The sequence below is a fragment of the Marmota monax genome, unplaced genomic scaffold (assembly GCF_021218885.2).
Source record: "Marmota monax isolate L192 unplaced genomic scaffold, Marmota_monax_Labrador192_F-V1.1 WCK01_AAM20220418_F8-fsc00095, whole genome shotgun sequence".
Lineage (NCBI taxonomy): Eukaryota > Metazoa > Chordata > Mammalia > Rodentia > Sciuridae > Marmota > Marmota monax.
In genome coordinates this window covers 407,759-426,579 of record NW_026695244.1, presented here as the reverse complement: position 1 = coordinate 426,579, position 18,821 = coordinate 407,759, and the positions used below count along the sequence as shown (strand labels likewise).

The 18,821-nt window shown below is 40.0% G+C and overlaps 1 protein-coding gene across 18 annotated transcripts in view; it reads right to left on the bottom strand.

The window, feature by feature from the left end:
- Positions 1-18,568, bottom strand: part of Cflar (CASP8 and FADD like apoptosis regulator) — a 66,903-nt gene extending 48,335 nt beyond the window's left edge. For 3 of the 18 annotated variants that reach the window (XR_009226463.1, XR_009226462.1, XM_058578251.1), the window contains exons 1-2: positions 16,274-17,072; positions 15,819-15,896 (exon numbers count right to left, since the gene is read on the bottom strand). Coding sequence is in view for 1 of the 18 variants with exons in the window: in XM_058578251.1 (XP_058434234.1) it covers positions 15,819-15,896; positions 16,274-16,614 (419 nt within the window). In the remaining 17 variants the exon portion in view is untranslated. Of the gene's footprint in view, positions 1-4; positions 406-7,646; positions 15,193-15,818; positions 15,897-16,273; positions 17,073-18,205 lie in introns of those variants that run through there. The other 15 variants (XR_009226467.1, XR_009226465.1, XR_009226466.1 and 12 more) reach the window with 15 other exon arrangements.
- Positions 18,569-18,821: the final 253 nt, after the last annotated feature.

Below are 18,821 nucleotides of genomic sequence, written 5' to 3'. Positions count from 1 at the left end.
TTACCTATAGTCCGAAACAAGGTGAGGATGGCTGCGCAGGTGAGCCTCCACGGCTGTTCTGTCCATCTTCAAAATTCGCTTGAGCAGGTCAAACCGCCTCACTCTGTAGAGCAGCTCTGCCAACTGCACCACAGACAGCTTCCCTCTCTCACATAAAATATCCAGAAGGTCCCTGACTGTAGGTGGAACTACATCTGCAGTAATATCCAGACACAAAAAGCACAGCATCTCCTTTTCTTCTTCATCAAGTGCCTCTTCCACCTGAAGAATGACCTCGGCAGACGTCTGGCACAGTGCCATCCTAAGGAACAGTAGTACAGTGCTCAACAGAGAGCCGCGAGGTCACCAACTTCATTTCTGAGGGCTTTCTTCATTTCTTTCAGAGTTCTTCCCAGTGCAGAGGTTCTGTGGTAAGAGTAGATTTTTTAAATCCTTTTATCAAAGTAACTTATGGTTTAGATTCATAGTTTTTCCCTTTCTTGCTGGTCTCCCTAACCTGATAGATTGAATTCATATGTTTTAAGTCTACAGAGAGAGAGAGAGAGATCCTCAGTAGACGAAGCCAAAACCCAAGACTAATCTAAAACCCAAGACAACCAGAGAAAAAGATCTACATGGTAAAGGAAATGAAACCTAAGACAAAATTTTCTCCAAAAAATCCCACATGCTTTGTCAGACTTATCAGAATGTAAAGCAGGGTAAGGGAAAATCACAAGTAGGGAATTAATGACTAAGTTCACGAGTGCCCTCAGTGGGAGGAAGAGGAAAAAGCTCAATGACTAAGGAACTGAATACAGAAACTGGTGTCACAGGGGTTAGCTTCTACATGCAGTGATTCCCCACCCACGTGGACTTGGGCCAATGCAGGTCTTGTAAGACGCCCTACTCTCTCTGTGGGGTACCAAGAACAAGAGGGAAATAGCCTTCTGTCCCTGCCCACCCATTGTCTTCAGTTGCTCTTTAAAACCTGCACTCACACCTGTAGCTCAGCCTCTAAAGCCCAAGCCCTTTCCCAACTTCATCTGGATGCACATGGGACTTGGCACTGGGCTGAGAAAAGACCTTGCGAGGTTTTGATCGGGCGTTCAGACCCTGAGCCCCATGGATATGCCAGATGCCCCAAACTCTCAGTAGACTGCTACGTGACTGCAATTGCAATTAGCCCACCCCTGATGGCATCAGTGGAAGCAAGGAATTGGTGCAGGAGACCCAGGGAAAGATCTCATCCTGGGGATGCGGTCTGAGTGGGAGTTGGGAAGTTCATTCTTGGGGTGTGTTCTTAACTTCTTCCATTAAAATTCAACATTTTTTTTTCAAATTTTAAGTTGCAAATGGTGATCACTATCTATTCTACTTTTAAGTTTCATAGTTTTAATTTATGCTAAATCAGCTCTTTTGTTCTGGGCAAGTTCCTTACCTATTCCTATAAGACAGTGTTCAGGTTAAGACAATCTTAGCAAAAAATAAATGAAAACACATCCCGACTCTCTGCGTACAAGTATATTTGTCTAGTTTGGGAATGGCTGTGTGGATCCTGTGTCCATTCAGCCAAACTTCATCGAAGTATGGTTGTGTGTGAGTAAAGGGAAAAATGAAATTTACTAAAATGACTACTCAAAGTCAAAAATTGGTACTCAAAATGACTTTATTTTTTTGTCTGAAATTTGAACACTAATTTTAGTGTTTCAGAAAGAGTAAAATCTACACTCACAGACTAATAGTACTTTAACCTAATATGCCAGTTTCCATGAAAAGAACACCAAGTTTGGACTAGGGCTGTGGCTCAGCGGTGGAACGCTCACCTATCATGTGTGAGGCACTGGGTTCGATCCTCAGCACCACATAAAAATAAATAAATAAAGGTGCTGTGTCCATCTACAACTTAAAAATATATTAAAAAGAAAAAAAAAACACCAAGTTCTTTTTATACTGTACTCACTAAAAGCCACAATCTCGTGAGTAGATGTTATTATAAACTACTATCTAAAATATTTGTATACACTAGAAGAAATAAAATAAGAGGGAAAAATAAAATAAAATAAATACAAGGTCATTAAACACAAGAGTAAGAAATATTATCCAAGTTCACTAGACACATTTGAAAATGAACCAAACAGAATTACCAGAAATGAAATGTTTAAGTCTCTATTTTTAAAAGTAGTCCTCTATATAATTCGTCATTATCAGTGATATAATGATGCCATCAAGAGTTAACAAAATTAGATAATTCTTTAAAAAATTATCCGCTCAGTTCCTCTCCAACAGTTATACCCACGACTGCTTTCTGCCAGTCACGCACACTCAACAAGAGCCCTGGCATGCTATCTTCCCTCTGTGCTAACGAGGGTATAGTTTGGCAGCAAAATCCAAATTACTCAGTGGTAGCATCTGGCACACTGAGAGAAAATACCAAAAGAAAAATACAGATCCCTACATGGAACCAGGCCACCTAGATGCAGTATAGGCATGCTGGGACCATGATGGGGGCAGTTAACTGTGGCTAGAGATGTCACGATTGAGAAAGAAAACCATATAAGGGAGAGGTCAGGCTAGGATCCAAGTAATCATGACTTGGTTGGGGTTTCTTTAAACTATAGGCAAGAAATGAACATAAACATTACTCTAAGACTAGGGAAGCCCTTAGTGTCTTCAGAATCAAACACAAAACCTACTCATAGGACCACCTTCCCAACCCAGAGCATGAGAGATTCCAGGTGAAGAACTTCTTGCAGAAGGTAAATGCATGTTTAAAAACCACTATGCACAAAAATAAAAATCACCATGACAGTAGACAAAACAAACAGAATTCGCATCCTAGGAAACTACATCTGAAAGAATTTAAAATAAGTTATCTTAAAATAAATTTAAAGACATAAGGGAAATTTCTGCAATATTATAGGTGCCAGATCAATGGTTCTTATCCATGGCAGTTTTGGACCTCAGGGTTAATTTGATGATGTCTAGAGACATTTCTGGTCACCATCTCCAGATGGTGCTACTAGGATCTGGTGTACAGAGGCCAGGGATGCTATTAAACATCCCACTATACGCATTCCCCCACAACAAGGAATTATCCAGGCAAAAAGCTCACAGCACTGAGGCTGAGAAATCTTGTGCTAAATAATCTAGGAGAAAAAAAAAACCTGTGGCTATAATGTATGTAGCGATGTGGGATAAGACATAAAAACATTTGCTCAAATACACTGTTGAGATGTTAAGAAAATAAGTAAAACTGTAGGAAATCAAACAGAAAAAAGAGCTAAGAACACTACAGTGATATTGTATATAATAGCATCAAACATAACATAGAAATGATTCCAACAAAAGATAGGCAAGACCTCAATGGAGAAAAACCTATATATTATTGAAAAGACATAAATAAAGAACTAGATAAATGGAGAGCCATACTTTGTTCATGAGTAGAGAGATCCAATATAATAAAGATGTAAGTTCCCTAAAAAACTGATGTATGGATTAAAAGCAAGGAATTTATCTTATTAGACAGCAGCCTAAAAACAGTTAAAGAGTAATTACAAAAAAGGAGAACCCACAGCAAATATGGTACTTAATGGCATCACGTTAGAAACATTTCCTTAAAATCAGGACTGAGACAAAGATGTGCATGATTATCCCTTTTATTCAATATCATACTGAAGGACAGAGCCAGCACAATAAAATGAGAAAGAAGAAAAGATAGAATATCAGCACTTGGATGGAAGAAATGACTATCATTATTCACTTTCTACACAGAAAACTCAAGTATATTAATAAGCAAAATGTTAGAATTAATAACAGATTGAAGTTTTTGAGATACATGATCAATAAATAAAAGTCAGTTACATTTCAATAATTAGCAAAAATAGGAATAAGAGGTAGATTTCAAAAAGACAGTACTTAAAATAACATCTATAAGTCACATAGAATAAATCTAATGTTTGTTAGTAAGACATTTAAAGAACAAATTATTTTATTGAAGACTTCATTGAAGATGGAGATAACTGAAGAAATCAATATCTTCATTATACCTTAATCATGGACAGAAAGCTCAATATCACAAAGATACTGAATTTCAAACACATTTGTAAACTCAATATAAGTCCAATCAAAAAGCCAAAAACAAATTTTCCATGGACCTTGGCAAGCTTATTTTAAGTTTATATGACACAGGAAAAGAGAAAAGCAACTAAAACACTTAAAAAAATTCAAACCTCAATAGTAGTCAGACAAGCGCAGACTTAAACTATAATGAGATATTATTTCACATTAGTCAAATGTTAATATCTACTGCTAAATGTCAGAGAAATATGAAATTGTATGTATTACTGGAGGAATTAGCAGCACAATACACAATAGCTAAATTGTGGAACCACCCTAGGTACCCTTCAGTAGATTAATGGATAAAGAAAACGTGGTATATATACACAATGGAATATTACTCAGTATTAAAAGAGAATAAAATCATGGTATTTACAGGTAAATGGATGGAGTTGGAGAATATAATACTAAGTGAAGTAAGCCAAACCCCAAAAACCAAATGCTGAATGTTTTCTCTGATGTAAAGATGCTGATTCATAATAGGGATGTGGGGACAGCATGTGAGGAATAGACGAACTTTAGATAGGGTAAAGGAGAGGAAGGAGAAGGGAGGGGGATGGGGGTAGGAAAGATAGTGGAATGAGATGGACACTAGTACCCTAAGTGCATGCATGAAAACACAATGGTGTGACTCTACTTTGTGTACAACCAGAGACATGAAAAATTGTTCTCTATTTGTGTAATATGAATTGAATTAAATTCTGCTGTCATATATAAGAAATTAGAATAAGTAAAATAAATTTTTTAAAAATTGATACAGCTACTTTGAAGAACAATTTAGCATCATCTGGTAAAACTGAAAACACATACTACTCCATGACATGAAAATTTCATTCCTAAATAAATACCCTTTAAAAACTTGCAGACAGGTATATCAAGAAATGTCCAAAATGTTTCTCGTAGCAGTGGATATTACAGCAAAAAGAAAAAAAAAAAAAAGGAAACCACCCAAAAGTCCATCAAGAAGAGATGAAGCTGGGTACAGTGGCAAATGTCTGTAATCCTAGTCACTCAAGAGGCTAAGGCACGAGGATCATGAGTTCAAAGCCAGCCTCCACAACGTGGGGAGGCCCTAAGCAACCCAGAAAGACCCTGTCTCTAATAAAACATAAAAAAGGACTAGGAAAGTGGCTGGGTGGTTAAGTGACCCTGGGTTCAATCCCTAGTACCAAAAAAAAAAAAAAAAAAAAAAAGAGAGAGAGAGAGAGAGATTGAAAAAAATATTATATTTCTTTAATGAAATGTTATGCAGCACTGAAAATGAATGAACTATGGAATATATGAATCTCACAAGACCCAAAAATTTTTGTTGAGGCAAAATGGAAGATGCTAAAATATATATATGATATGATTAATTTACATAAGATTCTAAATATCAAGAAACCACTAATACCATATATTATTTAGGGATATATATAGTGAAAATATTGAAATTTACATTATAATAATAAATTCTGAATTCAGTAAAGTGACTTCCATTTTGTGAAGAAGGGAATGTGACTAGAAAAGAATACAAAGGAGAAATGGCTAAATTTGTAATATTTTTCTTCATAAGTTTAGTGTGACAGGTATACAGATACTAAAATAAATATGTAGTAGTCCCCCATTATCTGCAGGAGATAAATTTCATAAGCTCCAGTGGATGCCCAAAATCATGGATAGTACCAAACCATACATGTACTAAGATTTTTCCTAAATACACATAACTATGATAAACTTTAATTTATATAGTATATACCTTAAGAGATTAACAATGATAACTAATATAAAATAGCCCAATTAAAATAATATACTGTAATAAAATTGCCAGCATCACTACTTTGTGCTTTGGGGACATTTTAAGTAAAATAAGTGTTACTTCAGCATACACACAAGACAGCTACTACTCGACTAATGGGAGGGTATTACATACAGTGTGAAAACTCTGGACAAAGGGATAATTTACACCTCAGGCAGGACTAAGCAGGATGCTGTAAGATTTCACCGCACTACTCAATTGGTTCACAATTTAAAACTTATTTCTGAAATTTTTCATTTATTATTCTTAGATTACTGTGGGTAACTGAAAACACAGAAAGAAAAACCTCAGATAAGCAAGGACTAATATAACTCATACCACAGTATAATAATAAGTCAAAAGGAAATCTTATAGTTTTAGAAACTGAAAAATTAGTTCCCGTTTCTTCTGCACTCAGCCTTTACCAGTTTGATTAATAATTATCATATAAAAGAATACAGTTTTGAAAAAAAAAGTCATACAGAAACTATCTCATAGCATCTAAATAGCTCTTAGAGCTTCCTTGATGTGAATGTACCTTAGAACAAGAAAGCCTTCAGTTTTCTCAAAGTTATCTTCAAAAACAACAGGACAGGTTTTATTTAACATGGTTCCAAGGATAAGGAGTGTGTAGAAAGCTCTATACAAGGACTTGTACCCATCAGTTACCAACCCCATCCTGCCTGGAGAGGTTAAGGACCTGTCCAAGTCCAATTCTTTTTCTTCCCTGCTTTCAGATACACAATCCTGCATGGTCAATATATCCATTTGTTTCATTTTACCAGTGTTTCAGACCATTTAGCCTTCTCTTGCCAAACAAAACTGGCACCTGGGTGATTTCTAGAATTTTTAAGTGTAGCTTTTCTTCAGGCACATTCAAATTCAGTGACTGTTTCTCCTTCTTTTCCACTCCCACACAAAGTCTCCAGGTTAGTACAAACTGTCTGTAACCTTCACAACCAGACCAGCTAACCCCTAAGTCCAGTTTCAGTTTTCATTTCTCTGCTAGAAATCATGAGGCTATTGCCAATGATTGTTTAAAGTCCCAAACAAAGCTTACATAAAACACTGAGCAAAGCTTACATAAAACAGCTGTTACTGGCTCACAAAAGGAGCATGGGGCTAGAGGAAGGGGCTCTAGGCTGAGTTTCTAGCAAAGGCTCCTGGGGCTCCCAGAACCACATTTCTGGACTGGGGTAGTGAGCATTCAGGAGATTGCCATAGAGCAGACATCTAGGGATCAGGAGGTGACCTGACACAGCCACACATACCTCCAACACCTAAAAAGCTGATGACTACATGCTAACACTCTTCCCCAAACCCCATATCACTACCACCCTCCTCACCGGCAGAGAAAACTAAGAGGAGCAAAGTATTGGTCTCTGCCCACTTCCTTTGCAAAGTTTCCCTAAAAATGCACTTAACTTAGTCACATCTTAGCTTTAGAGGAGTCTGGAAAATACAGTTTGGAGTTTTCTAGAGAGAAGTACCCCTCAGAAGAGATCCTGTAAATAAACAGAGATGGGTCCTGAGCGCCAATAGACCTTTGCCACTACAGAAGGATATTTTAAGAGGGCATTTATTTCTTCTTTGCCCTTCAATCCTCTGTGCAGATCCCAGGGCCTGACTCACAGTTGGCACTCACTTAGTATGTGATGAGTAAACAAATGAATAATGAACACGGCTACAGGGAAATGGCCTCACTTCCTTTCCTCCAGACCCAATCTGGAACATGTGCTCCAAACCCTCCAGCCAGCACCCTCAGTTCTCTTACCTGTTTGACTCCTGACTTCCAATCCTATAACACCTTAGATAAATGAATGGGCCTGGTGTGTCCTGAACCTTCCAGTTTTAGCACTAAAAGTCCTGATCCCAGAAAGGCTTTCTGTCTTGGCCTAACTAGGATGGTTGGTCACCCTGCACCCCAGCCTCAGGTTCTGAGTTCCTGCACTCATACACGTAGACCAACAAGTAGCTCAGAAGGGAGGGAGAAAAGATTACTCAACACAGAAACTGATACTCCACACCCTGTGAGTTCCAGCCTCAGCTGGGCGCCTTCTGCTGCTCAGCCATTTCTTTTACGAGACCCTTTATCAGCTCTATACCTCTTGGGTCAACTCCCTCCTGCATGGCTTTCTTCCATCCTAACTCCATCTATTGCTGCTTTTTGTCAGGGGCATTCCCTTATACATGACCTTGTCATTTATAAGGCCCGAGTCCTGCGACCTCTCACCTTTCCACTGCCCCAATTGGCACCTTCTGTCCTTCAGCTTGTCCAGGGAGGACAATCCCATTTGTCCCCTCCTGTTTCCCCTGAGCCCTTACACCAGTGCTTTCATCAGACACTGCAGGGCCTACTCCCCATGTTCAAGTCTTTTCTATCTTACACAATAAGTAAACCCCAAAGCCCTTAAGTCAGAGGTCCCTTAGACTGACCATTCTTTCATTTTATTTCCTTTCACCTGAAGCTGGGACATCATGAGGACAGAGTCTATACTCAGCGCTTTAATTGCTTCAGCTTCAATTTCACTCAGCAGGCCTGCACCTGGGCCTTACCCACCATTTTCCTTACACAGTGACCCTTACTGTCAAGCCAGACTGGAATCTGAGGTAAAAGGAAACATCAGTAACGCTCTTACTCTTTTTGTTTAAAATTTTGATAATTGGTTCATTATACATTTTAACAATTATGTTGGTATTTTAAAATGTTGCATTAAAATATTATCTGTCTTGATTACTGAATTATCGAGCACTCCCTGGAGTGTTATATGAAAGCAGGTATCTGATTCCTTTTACCCTAGCAGGCCAGCCCTGAGGATGCCACTCTAGTCAAGGCCTTGGTGATCTCCTAGCTGCCATGTCCAGGGTACTTAGAAGTCTTTCAGACCCAGCAATTCTTCTACTGGTATATACACCAAAATAAATGAAAGCACTGCCTTGTAAAGATATCTGCATGCCCATGTTTGCTGCAGTATGGTTTACAACAGCTTCCAGTTATGGAAACAAACTAAGTGTTTATTGCACAAATAAACTGTGGTGTGTATATACAGTGGAATATTAGTCACCCTTCAAAAGGGAGAAGTTGCTGCTATTTGCCACAACATGGATGAACTAGATGACATCATGCTAAGTGAAATAAACCAAACACAAAGAAAAGTGTGTTGTATTGCATGATATCACTTATATGTAAAATCTAAAAAAAAATGTCAAATATGTAGAGATAGAGAATAAAAGGTTACCAGAGGCTGGGGTAGAAGAGGGAAGATGTAGATCAAAGGATATAAAGTAGAAATATGTAGGAAGAACAAGTAAAAAATCTGGTGTATAACATGAGGACTATAGTTAATAATAGTGTAATGTATTCAGAATTTTTGCTAATAGACTATAGCTGCTCTTGCTAGAGGGAGTGAGGGACAGGGGTTCATGGAATGGTTACTATATGAGATTGACATGTTAATATGTTCCACTATAACAACCATTTTACTATATATGCATCTTATAACATCATGTTACATCATTTAAATATATACAAATTTTATTTTAAAATAAATAAACAAACATAAAAAATTAGTCCTCTTTATCTGGTTGCTGATAAGTATTCCTTTCTTAAAATACTTCTCCCTGGGTTGAACTCACACACCATATTCTACCGAGGCCTTCTCTAACCCAGTCCTCAGCACCCTCTTTCTGTATCTCCTTTTTATTTTTTAAAAATATTTTTTAGTTATACATGGACTCAATATCTTTATTTTGTTCATTTACTTTTATTTTTATGTGGTCTAAGGATCGAACCCAGTGACTCACATGTGGGAGGCAAGCGCTCTACCGCTGAGCCCCAACCCCAACCTGTACCTCCTTTTTAAATGCTGGAGTTCTCTGATAACCATCTCTTACCCTAACTTGTCCCCTGGCCTTTCTGTTCTCCCTGCCTCTGACCTCACCCTTTCCAAATCTGTCTTCTATTAGAATGAACTTTCTGAAGTTGAAGTTTTTGCTTAGATCCACTCACTTTCTTGATTCGAACCTTACAGTGATCCCTCATCTCCCACTGCAAGTTCCAATTTTCTCTCTATCTAATGTCACACAGACTATTGTCGCTCTCATCCCTCATTAATATACATTAATATACATTCTTTTGAAGGGTGACTAATATTCCACTGTATATACACACCACTGTATATACACATCACCATGTGGTTCATGATTTCTGCAATGTTGCAATTACAAACTCAAACATCCCCTAGAAGACCACTAAAGGACATTCAGCTTTGACCACTCAATAAGACCTTTCCCATGTGTCTTTGCCTGTTTTACCCAATTCCCCTTATCTGCCTAGCAAAACCCCTCTGGGTTTTCAGACCCAAATGAGGCATCTCCTTCTATTGTATAAACTTTCCTGTGAAAAGCTCACACAGATTCTGTCAGTAACTTCTTCTTACCACCTCCATACTACATATAAACTTCAAGTAAAACACTTAGCACAAACCTCTGGCACCCAGCATTTGCCCTAATAGGTGACAGTAAAATGTGGTTAAGTTTGGTCAGACTTCTCAACCCTTCTCACAGAATGTCAATTGCTTCCAAACCATCTGGTATCCAAAGCACAAAATGTTCCCTGTAATCAGCAGCATAGTGACCAGCATGACTGGTTAATCTATCCAAAGACATACTTAACATTCCATTCCTTATCCTGTTCTCTACCTGAACCAAGGTCATGGGGTGGCATGAAAGCAAGGGCCTGTTTGCTGAACCACAGCACAAAAGCAAATAAAATGTCTTAGCAACCTGGCAACCCTGGGTGGCGATGGGGCAAAGCTCATCTTGACAGCTGCAGAAAGTAGCATGCAAACCTGGAACTTTCAGATGTCGGAAAGCCCCAGCATGATATGAACACGAGGTACTTGAAAGAGTCACCCAGAAGACTCTAAAAAAACAAAGAAGGAGGGGGTTGCATGATCCTGAGTGGCATACACAGATGTTCTATGCATTCATCTCTAACACTACAGAACCCACCTACCCCCTCCATTTATGTGTGGGACCCGTGGATGTGGGCTGTGCATGTGGCAATTGGAGCAGCTGATATAACAAACCTATCTTTCCTCCTCCATCTGCAGGGATTTTAAACCTAAGATAGTGTCTGAAATGCCATTTCACAGCCCCCTCAAAATACTTAAATTGAGGATGTGTAATAATACATCACCATGTGGTTCATGATTTTGCAGTGTTGCAGCTACAAACTCAAACATCCCCTAGAAGACCACTAAAGGACATAAAATTAGAAGGCACTTTTTCAAAGTTATTTGATGTGGCTGCTATGGCTTAAACATGTACCCTTTAAAATTCAGTGGTTGCCAATGTGAAAGGATTAAGAAGTGGGGCCGTTAGGAGGTGATCAGGCCATGAGGGCTTCTCCCACGTGAATGGGATTAGTGCCCTTACAAAATGGCTTTCTGCCATGTGAGGACACGTTGTTCCCCTCTCTCCAGAGGATCCAGCATTCAAAGAAGCCAAGAGCTGCCCTCAACAGGTGCCAGCACTTTGGTCTTAGAAATAGACTAAACCTCCAGAATTTTGAGAAATAAATATCTCTTCTTTACAAATTACCCAGTCTGTGGCATTTTCTTATAGCAGCACAAATGGGCTGAGACAAAGCAGACTTCCTATGACTCTCAGGCAAGTTCTTACAAATTTGGATCTAATGTTACTTCCAACAACATCCCTGGTTCATAACAGGTGTATGAGTCACAACAAGATGAAAGAATGAATCACAGCATGAGAATCTAGACTAAAAGGATATTGTGAAGCATCTCACTAGATCCAGGAACATGAGCAGAGTCACAGGGGAAACAAATCTAAATCCAGTTGATGTAGTCACCCTCCTCCATCTTAACCAAAGTTCAGTTTTCACCTGGGCAAACTTCTCACATACAGCCCAAGCATAAGAGTATCACCCCGTTTCTGTAAAACCCACAATCAAACTCCAAATGAGTAAGTATCTCAGTGCTCCCTGGACAGTGTTTTTCCATCCCAGCATCTTTTCTCAAGCATTTGCCTCCACTCAGAAAGGCCCTTGCCATTTTTGAGTCTCGGCATGTTAAAATTCTATCTCCTCTTTCAAGGTGTCTCTTCCATAGTTGACTTGATCTCCAAATCAGGTCATCTCCTGCTTGTAGCACTGTTTGTAGTCTTTTCTGGCATTTATCTTATTCTATGCAAGAGTCAGTTGAGTATTGTCATATGGAGGTGCTTAAGGGTAGATAGGCTCCTTGCTTCAGTTGGCTGTGGGTAGGCCCTGGCCAGGCCTGCCAAGATCAGCCTTCTCAGGCCTTGAACAGGCCGGTAATCATTGCACTATTGCAGCAGGTATACACAGATGTAATGTTCAATCAACCCTTTGCAACCTAGAGTGAGGCAAGATGAAACTGGTAATCTAATAAGATATCACACTTGGAACCTGCTTTTTAGATCCAAGACAAAGAGAGAGAGAGTTTTGAAAGGAAGCTTTTGTAACCACATGATACAATGATACTGTTGTTTCAGAGGAACTTAGAAAATGAATCTGACCTAGTAAGACCCCATGCAGGCTTACCAAGAGCTGGCAGGACCTTGCCTGGAAAGGAAGAATATACTGTCTTCAGCCAAGCTCACCTAACATCCACTGGCCTTTTAGCAAAAGGTTTAAATTCCAGTATGTTTTCATAAAAATGTATCCTTTTCACTGAATCCTGATAAGCTGTCATTTCTAAAATTAAAAATTTATGTGTCACAGTTTTCATCTGTCCAATCTTCAACCACAGTTCCCTGTGTAGGACAGTTCAATAAGAAATTCAAAAGTTCCTAAAATTTAAAGTATTTTCCTCTAACAGGACAGCCCTTTAACATTCTCAAAACTAATACCTCCACAAGGTCTTGAGTTCAATCCCCAGCACCCAAAACAAACAAACAAAAATATCTCATATGAGATGGTAATATTTTAATTTTTCATTTATTTATTTACTTACCTAGTTTTGCAGTACTCAGGACTGAACATGGGGCTTCCAGCATAATAGGCAAGCACTGTCCTGAACTACAGCCCCACCCAGATGTTATAAGTTTAATACAAATCTAATTTTTAATAAACTGTTGTTCTATTCACTCACTTTATTGAGGGAAAAAAAAAACAGGACAATGTGTGATTTGCTACATTTATCCATTCGTTACCAGTTTTCCTTTTCCTTGGCAGAAAAAAAAAAAATAGCAATAGACCAAGATGGCGGAGTTTATTTAAGATTTCAAATTGTAATGCTTTGGTAAAGCCTGGGTCAGAGACCAGATCTGAGTTCCAAGTAGTACAAAGGAGGGTTGTGGCTAAGCTTCACTTTTGAGGTATCCACACCATCTGATGTCACCTTTAGAGGAGCTAGATATATATCCTCATGAGATCACACTCAGAAACCACGTTCTTTCTCAAGGTTTTTTTGTTAGGTGATTTTTTTTTTTTCCAGTACTGAAGATTGCAACAGGGGGACTCTACCACTGAGCTCCATCCTCAGTCCTTTTTACTTTTTATTTTGATATAATCTTGCTAAGTTGCCCAGGCTGACCTTGAATTTGTGATCCTCTTGACTCATCCTTCCCAGTCACTGGGATTACAGGCAACCATGTGTACCTCCTCAAGGTGTTGAGGAATAAAAAATGGCTCAAAAAAATGGAGACAAGTGGAAAAGAAAAATTCTCCAGTTGCTTCAGTCTCATCATCCCATCATCCCTGGTACATCCCTGGTACACAACCTGTTCCCTAGGTTCTGATCCCTAAGTTGATCTTTTCTTCTAAGTTCCTTGACATTTCTGGTGATTACACAGGTTAAAGGAACAGATTCATTCTACAAGCTGGCTGAATGATAGCCAACCTGTTTACAGAAAGCCTAGGCAGATAGCAACTGGCTTCAATTCTGATTCTCAGGAGGTATAGCTTTGTGCTATATATAACCGCCCTGTGCTACTACATTTCACTAATAGGTCCACCAGGGCACTTAGGACACAGACTTTTCTGCCAAATTAAAATAACACAGTCATGGATTAGAGTAGAACTCAAGTCAAGTGTAAAGTCAAACTCAGCTTCAATGCTGTTCCACAGCCACGGTTTTCAGCATAACTTTTGCTGATGCATCTTGTCTTTGCCAACTAGAAAAAGAGTTGCAATCAACAGAGGGAGATTTATGTATTTCCATTCCCTAGTACTAGCAAATACTCAGTAACTGCTGAACAGATTGATTTTTTTTTTTTTTATTCAACTTCAAGTCAAGTTTTGGTCATTGTTGCAAGGAATCTGGTCTACTCACCAGATGGTATTCAAGCAAAAGATCTGTCAAGTGCCTGTTCTTTAAAGCAAAGGTCTATCTTTAAAAGTTACCTTTGAAATCTTCAATTAAAAAAGAAACAAATGGATATATAAGCCCAAAAAAGAGCTAAAGGACGTTTTAAGAAAAACAAAATAAAAACAAAACCTCAAAAATTTCACAAGTAGTAGATAAGGAAACTATGGTTCCCATTTGTAAAGTAAAATGATCAAAATAAATCATTACCCTGGAAAACAGCATGGAGCAAGTAAGTACAACAGCAGTTTTCAATTACATTGAAAAATTTTAAAATGATGATGAATTGCTTTATTCAATTGAAGAGTTCACTGTAGAAGACACAATCTTGAATATTCAGATGAATATGGTAATAAATTGGTAGGAATTAGGTCTCTTGTAATAGGTACTGAATTACCAAAGATGACAACCCAATATCAATAATAATAAGAAAATAACGAAGAAGCTGTTCATTTTAGTCAAAATTTTAATGACTAAATAAAGACAAAATGGGTAGAAATGGAGATATTGAAGGAACATAAATACAGGACAAGGTATAATGGGTAGAAAAGGAAGCAATTTTATCTGTGAAGATTTAAGAACACATATACATATTTATACACATACATGTAATGTGTATATACATGCATAAAGTCATTTTTCTTTCAAATGTGCATGGTCAGAGAAGAAACTATACCCCTAAGCCAAGAATTGAAGAGGGAGTAAAACCATGATTCAGGGGATTTAAACAGGCAAATGAATTCAAACATGAATTGCAGATACACACATTCTTAAAACCAAGAAAAGTAGTAATTAGAAAAAGAAATCTTTCATTGATGACAGAAGGAGGAAATTTACATGTGGAAAAAGCAGAAATATTAGTAGAACAGGCACCAGTTTGGAAATTCAGTTTGGAGAAGCAGCACCATACAAAATAAGGGATTTCAAAAAATTTTATATATATATATATATATAGAATATGCATATTTAAATCTATAAGTACTTATACATATATAATTATTATATTTTATATAATATACATGTACATTTATTTATATACATAACATAAATAAATACTGAATATATATAAGTATATAAGTACTGTATAAATATATAAGTACCATATATGTATATTTGAATATATATAAGTATATATATATATATATATATATATATATATATATATACACACACACACACACACATTAAGCACTTCAAAGACTGTATTTGAGTGTATAAGTTTCTGAAAAAGACACTCAAGTACAACCTCTACTTACCTGTAGGAATGGACTCCTGGGGGGCTTAGTCTAGTTACTTTACAGGTATTTAACCAAGGTAATTCTACCACAATTTGACTGAAAAGTTTTTAAAGTATTACAATGCAAAGTGTTAAATGCAATGCTGTGGTAAGTGCAAAGGTAGCCACCAAGCTTGTGAAAGGAGAACATAGGACATTCATGAAGGTAGGGTGTGAAGACTTCCAAACAAGACAGGAGTGAAATGCAAAGGAGAAAGAGGATATTACAATAACAGTGCCTCTTGCCTCACAGGTTTATACTAAGTAAAACAAGAATGCACCTGAGCACAATTGCCTTCAGTGTCTGATCACCTACCCACAAGTTTCCTCCTTTGTTGTATGGTAGTAGGTCTTGTCCAGATTGTCTACGTAAGTAACTTGGTCTCTCCAACACCTGGTGAGGTTATGGAGACAAGAAACAAATTTAGATATCTAGAATTCTGCCTGGTCTAGAGGAGCTCCATACACTTTGGTAGAATGATACTGAATCAAAGGCAAAGAGGCAGTTGCATCCATAGCACGAGTTTAATTAGCTCTTGAGGCTGTACAAGCCCCCATTCTTAGAGTCCACTCCTGGGATTTAAAAGGGCTACATCAGTCAGTGCTGTAAGTCCCCAAGAAGTCTCAAGGGAGGGATCAAGGGTAGAAAGCAAGAGACTCAATTCTTTTCTGCTGGGTCCAGGGACAGAGCCCTGACTTCCCCGTAGACCACAGCGCCTCCAGCCTAGGGAAAGGGTCGGTAGGGGGTGGTAGGGTTCTTGGTTTACTCACGCCGGGCACCCACCGGCTCTTCCCACTACACAGAGGCCTATCTTCGGACACTCTCGGGAAAACCAAATTAAGAAATGCTCCCGATCAGACGAGAAACTGCACGCCAGCATTGCATGCATCAAGAAGTGGCCGCCTTCTTGGGAACTGCCCGCAGAGCCCCAGAGAGTTTCCTCTAAGCTGCCTGCCATGTGAGGCGCCGCCCAATGTAGGCTGCGGAATCCCCCACGTCTCCCCAGATTGTAAAATTCCCCGAGTATGGTCAAAGGGCGAAAACCGAGCTCCGGGAAGTTGCCTGATGCCCGAAGGTCACCAAGACTGAAGGGGAGCTGCTGGGGCGCCATGTCACCCAACTGGGAACGGCGGTGGAACCAGGGACAGCCTGGGGACCAAACCTACATCCGTTTCAGCTTCCTTGAGGGCCCCCGGCCAACGCTCAAAAAACTGCCCACGACCTTCCTATGCCTGTTGCGCAACACTCCCAGGGAAGGGGGACACCAAGTGTCCCTGCAGACCAGCAACTGGATTCACCTTGGAAAAGGGTGTAAGTTAGCAAGTAATGGTGTTAAAATGTAAAGGCCAGTTAGAGACGGAATGTACAACAATTTCACCAGGACATTCGACCCAAAAGGTACCAGAAAAACAAGTGTGGGAGAGAGAGAGGGAGAGGGAGGAGAGGGAGAGGGAGGAGAGGGAGAGGGAGGAGAGGGAGAGGGAGGAGAGGGAGAGGGAGGAGAGGGAGAGGATATGAATTCCTGTATGATAAATACATTCAAAGTTCTCTTCCAAACAACAGTCTTGAAAAAATTATATTCTGGAGTTGAACGGGGGGGGGGGGCGGGGGGGGACGACACAAAACTTCAGTCCCTCTTTATCTGAAATCTCTTACATAAAGCAGGTCAATCCCGCCAGATCTTGTTCTTAGTTTTAGATTATTCCGGTTTATCAACGTCCTAAATGCTTTACGTATGTTACCCCCTATTGGTTCCACCTTCTGTTGTGGAATAACAAATTTCAAAAGTCAACTAATCTAGAGGGCGTCAGCTCTTTGAATTCACTTCCTGCTTCCTAGAATCATTTACTCTTTTTCAATGGCCTTTGTTTTTACCAGTTTGGGTTGTTAATATTAAAAGAATATGCCCTCCGTCCAAATCTCGACACAGTCAAGTGAAAACTTTTAGAAATGATGTTACATTTCTCTATCGTTTTGAAGGTGTCTGGAAGTAAGCGGTAGAAACGAGCTTCTTTTTGGGAGGAGGGTGACTTAAAGAAATTCTTATCAGTCTAGCACTCCCAACTTTCCCAAGGCAAGCTTGTAAGTTGCCAAAACATACATTAAACCGCTTTGGAAAACAACCCTGACCCATTTTACCTCGCTATTGCAAAAAAGACTAAAACTTCCCGCTGGGCCAGACTTTCCGGTTGAGTAAAGGAAAAGTCCCCTTTGTCAAAGTTTCAAAAGGAGAACTGCGCATGTTTTCGACAGTTCTCCCCAGAAGCAACTCTCCAGATCATTGTAACCAAAGTTTACAGCCTCTGGGGACTTGCCACCAAAGCTTGAGGCCAGTTTGCACCTCTGGAGGCTGATATGGAGTGGTCTGCGACGGCCCAGCAGTCCCACTCTTTAGTGGGTCCAGGCGGTCGGAGGAAACCCGACCTCATCAGGGACCCCGGCGACCTTCAGCGCAGGGTAGAGGGAGCGGGGCCGAGGAGGCGGGGGCGCTCCGCCCAGCCAGTGCCCAAGGGGCAAACCGGAAAGAGTCCATAGAATTAAATCACCTGCATAAGGCCCACCCCGCTCCTGGCTTCTGCTGAGCCCCCTACAGGGGTGAGTGTCAGAAGCTGCAGTCCGCCAGCAGCCCCCTGGCGGGCTGCGCACTGACGCGCAAACCCGGTGTGCTCCGACCCCGAGTGCTGCGGTCTCGCGCTACTTGCCTGCGGCCCTGCGCAGGAGCAGCTGGGGAGCACCGATACGTACCGTCCTGCTCCCGCCCGGGCTTTCCTCCGCTCCGACCCCTGGGCCTTCACTCACCTAGACACCGGAAGGCACTGACGGCGTGAAGGCCTAGAAACTGACGTGGAGCCGGCGATTATAGGGCGTAGCGCTTCCCTGCCCTCCCACTGCGGTAGCCTGGGCTTGCCCTGGACGTGTCTCAACTTACAGTTTCCCTGAGCGGTCCAGAGACCCCGCGCACGAGACCCCTAGGAGTCCCTTTTGAGTTGAAAAACCAGCGAGACCGTCAACCGCTGCTTCCTGTTAATGTTTTCCTGTTCTACAACAGCTGAGTGCTCTGTGAAACCGTATTGGATGTTCGAAGTTTTGTTTTATGATCTCTGCTCGTGTTATTACCGGTGTGTGGGAATAGTAAGTGGCAAAAGTGAACGTGCTTTATGGTTTAATCTATTCCTAATAACTACTTCCCTGAGATATTTTAACTATTCCCCCCACTCCCTGTCATTGTTTTGTTTTGTTTTTAAGGGTGGGTGGGGGGATTTTTTAAGTGCGTGTGGGTATTTGCTGGGGGATCAAGCCCAGGGAATTTCCAATGCT